The sequence below is a fragment of the Chaetura pelagica genome, unplaced genomic scaffold (genome assembly GCF_000747805.2).
Source record: "Chaetura pelagica isolate M959 unplaced genomic scaffold, ChaPel_1.0 scaffold438, whole genome shotgun sequence".
Lineage (NCBI taxonomy): Eukaryota > Metazoa > Chordata > Aves > Apodiformes > Apodidae > Chaetura > Chaetura pelagica.
Window position 1 is genome coordinate 687,077 of NW_009954113.1, and position 7,446 is coordinate 694,522.

At 56.0% G+C, this 7,446-nt stretch overlaps 2 protein-coding genes across 2 annotated transcripts in view; one reads left to right on the top strand and one right to left on the bottom strand.

Moving 5' to 3' along the window:
* ERN2 (endoplasmic reticulum to nucleus signaling 2) overlaps nucleotides 1-1,400 on the top strand; it is a 13,360-nt gene extending 11,960 nt beyond the window's left edge. The window contains exon 21 of the mRNA XM_010002590.1: nucleotides 1,072-1,400. Coding sequence (XP_010000892.1) covers nucleotides 1,072-1,400 — 329 coding nt within the window. The remainder of the gene's footprint in view (nucleotides 1-1,071) is intronic.
* A 2,025-nt stretch (nucleotides 1,401-3,425) lies between these two features.
* Nucleotides 3,426-7,446, bottom strand: part of PLK1 (polo-like kinase 1) — a 5,498-nt gene continuing 1,477 nt past the window's right edge. The window contains exons 2-9 of the mRNA XM_010002591.1: nucleotides 7,222-7,366; nucleotides 6,692-6,785; nucleotides 5,946-6,165; nucleotides 5,472-5,630; nucleotides 5,178-5,255; nucleotides 4,569-4,723; nucleotides 3,934-4,116; nucleotides 3,426-3,632 (exon numbers count right to left, since the gene is read on the bottom strand). Coding sequence (XP_010000893.1) covers nucleotides 3,426-3,632; nucleotides 3,934-4,116; nucleotides 4,569-4,723; nucleotides 5,178-5,255; nucleotides 5,472-5,630; nucleotides 5,946-6,165; nucleotides 6,692-6,785; nucleotides 7,222-7,366 — 1,241 coding nt within the window. The remainder of the gene's footprint in view (nucleotides 3,633-3,933; nucleotides 4,117-4,568; nucleotides 4,724-5,177; nucleotides 5,256-5,471; nucleotides 5,631-5,945; nucleotides 6,166-6,691; nucleotides 6,786-7,221; nucleotides 7,367-7,446) is intronic.

The following is a 7,446-nucleotide window of genomic DNA, read 5'->3' on the forward strand; positions in this document are numbered from 1 at the left end:
GCCAGCAGCAGCCTCGCCGCGGGCTGCTGCAGTGCACAATGAAGACGCTTCCCCCTCCGTGTTTTGCAGACCTGTGCTGTGGACATCTTCTCAGCTGGCTGCATCTTCTACTACGTGGTGTCAGGAGGGCAGCACCCATTTGGGGACAGCCTGAGGCGACAGGCCAACATCTTGTCGGGCTCCTACCAGCTGAGCTGCCTGCAGGAGGAAGTTCACGGTGAGACCCTTCCCTTCAGCTACATCCCACGGGAAATCCTGAGCCAAATGGTGGAAGAGCCTCAGGTGCTGTGTGCACCTCCTTCTTGGAGGTGTTAGATCTCCATTTTGTTTCACCTACCAGACAAGCTTGTTGCACGAGACCTGATTGTGTCAATGATCAGCCCTGAGCCCCAGCACCGCCCCTCAGCCTCCATGGTCCTCATGCATCCCTTTTTCTGGAGTCAGGAGAAACAGCTGCAGTTCTTCCAGGTGAGCACACACCATCCCACCGGGCAGGAAATATAAGTGTGTTCTGAAAAACAAATGCTGGAAACCGTTGTGTTTGGGTTAGTGTGATCACTTTGAGCTACTTTTGCAAGGGGTTGGGGTTCCCTGAGTTTAGGGCTAGGGGCAAGGCCTCTTGGCCCCTCTCAGCGCTGGCTCTGTGCCCTGGTACAGGGTGGGGACCAGCACCATAACCACCCCAGCCTCTGCTCTTGGTCATGCAGGACGTCAGTGACCGCATCGAGAAGGAGCCCGCCGAGGGGCCTGTCATCTCAGCCCTGGAGGCAGGGGCCCGCTCGGTGGTGAGGACTAACTGGAGGATGCACATCTCCCTCCCACTGCAGACAGGTGAGCACGGGGCTGGGCTCGCTGCCCCTCACACAGAATTGGGTGGAGAACGGGGATCCTGGGTCTGATGCCCACTACTGGGAACACCAGGTCAGCGAACGTGCCAGCCCTTCCTTGGGAGGGCAGAGCAGTGCCCTGGTTTGCCCCCAGCTGTGGTGCTCACCCGGCGCTGCTGGGGTGTGGGGGCCCCTGACCCCAGACACATCCCTCCTCACTCAGCATCTCTCCTGCTCTCCCCAGACCTGAGGAAGTTCCGCACCTACAAGGGGGCCTCAGTGCGTGACCTGCTGCGGGCCATGAGGAACAAGGTAGGGCTGCCCCATGTGCCCCCGTGCCCCCCGCCCAGGCCCCCGCTCACCTGCTCCTCTCTCCCACAGAAGCATCACTACCACGAGCTGCCGGCCGACGTGCGGGCGGCCCTGGGCTCTGTCCCCGAAGGCTTCGTGCAGTACTTCACCTCCCGCTTCCCCCAGCTGCTGCTGCACACCCACTGCGCCATGAGGGTCTGCGCCCGCGAGCGGCTCTTCCACTCCTACTACTGCCAGGGGCTGGGGGATGAGGGCCAGTGAGCAGGGGCACACGATGAGATGGCACCCGTTGTGCCAGGCTGCTCCTCCCCACCTGCAGCAGCTGGGAGCAGCCCCAGGGGTCTCCGTGTCCTTCTCCCACTCCCCAGGGTGAGGTGGGGCTCCAGCACCGCTGGTCGCCCAGCGTACGTGTGGGTTACAAGCAGGATAGTCCAGACCTGAGGGGCTGGTGGTGACACCAGGCCATCATCTGGGGTCTCCAGCACACAAGAGGGACCTGATGGGCACCTGCAAATGCTCATGGTTGGACTTGGTGCCTGAAGGCATTTGTGTTAGAGACCAAAAAAATCTCTTTGGTGGCAATGATGCCTCAATAAGAGAGAGGAAAAGGTGTGTGAGGTTTCCCTGAGGGCACCTGGGGAGCGATGCCCTTGTCAGAGTAACACAGCCAGGCTGTGTCTGGTCCCAGAGGGATAGCTGAGCTTCTTCCTCTGCATCTTCCCATGCCATATGCCTGGGAAAGTGGCTTTTTGAGTGTGACGATGACAGGACTGATCCACCAGCCTTGCTGCTGGAGATGACCCTTCAGCCCAGCTGAGGGCTGGGGGTCAGCAGCTCCCCTTCCAGCAGCCCCCAGGGCTCAGCCCTGCTATTTGCATCAGGGCTACTGAGGGCGAGGTGCCACCAGCCCTGGAGGTAGGCACAGGGGCCTCTGGTACTATCCCAAGAAGGAAGCTATTTTATTTCAGCTGGGAAGATTTTCTGTCTTTTGCTCCCCAGCAGCTGGTCAGTTCCAGGGCAGAGCCCCGTGTCAGTCCTGGGCCCAGGAGCCTGAGCCATTTCCCCACAGCACAGCTGGGCCAGAGCAGTGCTGGGGACACAGCATCCTGAGGTGTGGGGTTTGTGGGGTCATTGTTGGTTTGTTGGGGTTTTGTTTTGTTTTTTACACAGGTAAAAAGTTTTTTTTTTTTACCTGGCTTGTTTCCAGAATGCTGTAGAACATTTTATACAAAATGCTATAGAGAAAAATAAAAACGAAAAACTTGTCCTGCTTAAAAATAAACCAGCCTGAGCTGGCAGTGAGCAGTCGTGGGAGAACACCCAGCATAGCTTTCAGGGTCTACTACAGCCAGCTTCTGCTAATTCTGTACTCACATTTGTGAGCATCTTCCAGGTAGCAAGTAGAGCCAGTCCAAAGGAAGGGGAAGGCTGGTAGCCTGCAGGTCAGAGCACAGCTCTTGCACCACCCCAAGGGCTCCTTTCCTGCAGCACACATCAGCACAAACAGCAGTAACAACTCCAGGCCCCTCTCTGCTCACAAGCATCTGTCCAGACAACTTCACCCCTTCCCCATTTCCTACCACAATCTGCTGCCATTTCCCCATTGCTTAGTGGTCAAGAGCTGGAGCTGAGGAGCAGGTGAGGGCTCAGCTCAGCCAGGGGCAGGACAGCTCTCACATGGAGGGGCAGCCAGGGGGAAGGTGCTGCTTCCTCCCTCCCAGCAAACCAAGGGGAAGCAGGACAGGCTGGACACTTTAGTGAACAATCTTTAATCAGGTTATGTAACATACAAAAGTTTAGGCTTTGTGTAGATTAATTTCAGTATTAAAAGGCTGATTGCTCACCCTGGGCATGTTAAATATCTCACCTGAATTTCTACAAGATAAAACAAAAAGCCTAGGGCATCAGCACAGCCATGTACAAATTATTTACATGATAGTTCTGCTGTCCCCCTGCTTTGTTCTCTCAAGAGAAGGCCCAGGAGCCTCAAACAAGGAGGCTGTTTTTTGAGTCAGGCTTTTGTCTTTGGGAAGTTAGGAAAAAAAAACAACAAACAACTAGTTATACAATTAAAAAATACTTTCTATTAGGAATGGGGAGCAAGAAACCTTTGGGTATCAGTCAGAGTGAACAAGGCCATTCCCACAGCAGCAGGGGCTTCCCTGTGGCCAATAGCCCAGGAGCGGGAGCCCAGCGCTGGCCGGAGGTCACAGTGTGAGCAGGGCTGCTCCGAGGCCCCCGGCGGGGGCAGTTTGGCACAGATGTGGAGTCCGTGGAGAACAAGGCCTAAGCAGAGTTTTTCGCACGGGCTGAGCTGGACTTTGAGCTGAGGAGCTTCTCCACCATGGTGCGAGCGTAGCGGAGCCGGCTGGCCAGCTCCTTGCAGCAGCCGTGCTCCTCGATGAGGCTCAGCTTGTACGTGCGGAAGTCCCGTTTCTCGTCGATGTACGTGACAGCAGCCATGAGAGGACACAGGATGATCTTGGTGTGGTCCTGCAGGGAGAGAGCACACCACCACCCTGAGCACCCAGCTCCTCGGGGACTGCGTGTTTTCAGGATGAAGCATCCCAGCAGCAGTTGGGGCACCCCAGCTGCACCCAGAAGCAGCATCCCCTCAGACTGCAGCAAAGGGGGACAGATGGATCCAGCCAGCTCAGGACCACAGCAAGGGGAGCAGAGCCAGTGCATGGGTCACTGGGCAGAGCTTCATCTGCGGCCACGCTCCCCCCTGCCCTGCACACAGCACCTGAGGCTCTTCCAGCAGCTGCAGCTGCAGCCCTGGGGAAAACCTCACCTGGAAGAAGTTGATCTGCACGGTGCCATTGCTGAGGTGCAGGATGATGGCGCTGCGGGTCCGGAACCACATGCAGAGGTAGGGCAGACGAGCCAGCTCATCTCCTTCCCGTGGAGTGATGTTGGCACCTGCCTTCAGCAAGTGCTCGCTCATGTAGTTGCGGAAATACTTCAATAGTGTTATCTGCAGAGGGGAAAGGCCATGAGCAGCCAGGCTGAGGGTGACTTCTGCTGTCTGGGGTGGGCAGGGGCTGCTCCCACAGTCCCAGAGCCTCCCTACACCTTCCAGAGCTTGAGGTAGCACTGCACAAACTTGGGCAAGTTCTCAAAGTTAACTCAGTCTGTCATACTTGAGACTCACTTTGCTGAAAACTTTGTTACATGCAACTCTTGTGAGCACTTATTTTTTGTGTAACTGCTCATAAATAAGCCTGAGGTAGCAACTGTGAGTAAAGAGAGCTGCCAGTGCCTGCCTTGGGGCCATGTTTCACCAGCTGAGAGGAACCCTCCAGAGTGCAGTGACCCCAGGTTACGCATGTTTCTGGAACCCACCCCATCAGCAAAGCCCAACAAGGCCAGCAGAAGTCCCACCAGGAGCAGCCAGCCCCAGCAAGCACTCCTGTCCCCAGGACTGACCTTCTTGTTCAAGGCAGAGGGGTAGGACCTGACAGTGAAGTAGGACTCTGTGCTGTTCTGCTCGATGTACTGCAAGCTGTCCCCGTCGTTGTACATGATGAGGCGAGTGGAGTCATTGAAGAGAACCCCAACACTGTTGTCACACAGCTGGTAACCTGGTGCACAAGGAAATACACAGGATCACACCATGTGTGAAACACTTTGGCAGAAGGTTTTCTCACCCCTGACAGCTGCCCCACCAGGTCCCAGCCAGGCCTAAGACTCTCCTGTGTGGAAGTCTGGATGGCACTTCTCTGGATTTCTCATCTTCCCTTGTATCACCTCCTACAGAAGCAACTTTAACTGCCACAGTGGGTACACATGCTCATTGGGAGTGTGGCTGGCCATCCCATGCAACATGTAGCCATTTGCCACCTTAAAGTGGCCAGAGTTGATGTTCAGTCACCACTACTCTGGATTCTCTGTGTATTTGGTAACATTCCTGGCAGCAGCCTTGGACACATGTGCAGGAGAACTGTGATTGAAGACCTATGCAAAGCCCAAATCCAAGCTTCCCCCAAGCCTTGCATAAACTGGAAAAGACTTAAGTGCTGCCCCCATATTATTTACCTAGACCATATTTATCAGAGTAGTCCACCCATTTGCTAACCCAGAAGATGGGGATGCAGGCTGGGTCTTCAGCTTCTTCTGCAAAGAGGAAGGGAGTTTGTTAGAAGACATTTCACAGCACCCTGCGCACCCAGCCAGCAGGCAGTGCAAAAGGGAGGTAAGCAGCTGCTACATCACTGCTCAGCCTTCCTGTTTGAAGCTGAGGTCAGCTGGGCTCGTCAGACAACAGCATCAGAGCGACAAAGCAGGGAGTTACCAGGAAGGCCAGTGCCTGTGGATTGTCCCCAGACTCACCTTGTCTCACTGTCACTCTCTCGGAGGGCTTGGCTGCGTTGACAGCAGCCAGCTGCTGCAGCATGTCATCCAAGTAACAGTCCACAGAATCTCCCACCTCCTGCAGCCTAGCTGCATCTTCCTTCTCAGACAGCTTCTCTACTGCAGGGCTGTCTGGTCCTGGACCAGGAAAGAGAAGAGTGGAGGTGTGAGCAGGGAGCAGGTTTCTAAAGGCATCAGGTTTACATTCTACCCAGCTATAGGAAACGCATCACATCCCATATTGCTAAAGCTAGTCCTGGCACTGCCTCCCTGCTTTGGTTCTGGGCCAAGTGCAAGGAGACCTCCCTCTCACAAAATGCTCCAGGTTTTCATAAGAACTGGGAGGTGAGGGAGTGTCACATTCCCCACCGCTGGCTCTGGAGGTCGCTAGAGGCCAGGCAGGCTCCCATCCAGCACCACAGCCCAGCCTCACCCCCAGACACTGGCTCTTACCTTTGTTGAGGGCAGTCAGTGGCTTCCGCCCATTCAGTTCGAGTCCACTGGGAGCAATGGAGAACCTGGGGGCTACAGTGAGGCAGCTGGTGGGCAGGCGGCTGGGGATGTACCCCGACGTGAAGAACTCGTCGTTCAGCAACTCGTCGATGGTTGGGCGCGTGGCTGGGTCAGACCTCAGCATCTTCTGGATCAGGTTAGCAGCTACAGGGTTGATGTGCTGAGAGGAGGTGGGCAGAGGTTAGACACAAGGGCCAGGGGACGACAGGCACTAGTGGTGAATCCAGTGGTTATAGCGGATATTCAACCAGGGGAAGTTCTGCTTGGAGACCCACCTGCGCTGGGTCAGGAAAGGACACAAGCCTGGGCAAACACAACTGGGCAGGCATGGAGAGCTGTCTCCTGACAGCATGCAAAGCCTAAACTCAACTGACTTGAGCAAGACTGAACCAATAAGCAGTCAGATGAACTGGGGACCTAGCCGTGACCTCACAGACCTGCAGGTGTCCATTTAACCCCACATGCCAACTGCCCAGCTTGGATTTTCATTGGATAACAAAGGGGAAAGCTGCTGGCTCCCCAGAAGGAAGCTGGCCCTGCAGGTTCCCTCCATCACCACCTGAAACGTCCCCTTCCTGGCACTCTGCAGTAAGAGCAGTTTCCTCATCAGACACAGGACAGGGGGGCAGCAGGCTGACCAAGAACTGCAGCCAGGTGAGTGTGTCCACCCACAGGAGGCTCCTCACCTTGGGAATGGTGTACTCGTTCTTCTTGATTCGGATGTACGTCTCTTTTAGACAAGAGGTTTCAAAAGGTGGTTTCCCTACCAGCAGAGTGTACCTGTGTGTTTACAGACAAAAGGGAGTCAGAGGTGATCCCGTGCTGAGCACACCCAGGGCCTTTCCTGGCAGAGGGAGCACACTTAGCATCAGACATGCAGTAGCACACACACACACACGTGTGTCTGAAAAGGGAAGCAGGATTCTAGTACCCTCTGGGGAGCATTCTAATTTGGAAGTGTGGGCTTCTGGGAAATGCCTGGAGACAGCCATGCTGTGCAGCAGATCAGCCCACAGACACACCAGCATGTGCAGAGCCTGCGGGAGGCCACGTGCTGCTGGCAGCAGGGCTTGGCCAGGGCAGCTCCTCTGGAGACAGCACGTCCAGAGCTTCAGCTCACACTGAAATGCCCACAGGCAAACGAGACCTGGACCACCGGGACCACCCAAGCCCCACGTGCAGCCCATGGCCTGGCTGCAGAGACGTTTTGACTCACATGATGCAGCCGATGGACCAGATGTCCACCTCGAAGCTGTGCCCCTTCTTGCCCAGCACCTCTGGGGCAATGTAGTTGGGGGTCCCACACAGGGTCTTCTTGCGCTCGCCATCGTACTCCACCTTGGTGGCCAGGCCAAAGTCACCTGGGAGAGACAGGGTATGACTGGAGATGCCCTAGCTGGCCGGTCCCCAGGGCTGGGGACCCTGCTGGGGGGGGGCGTAG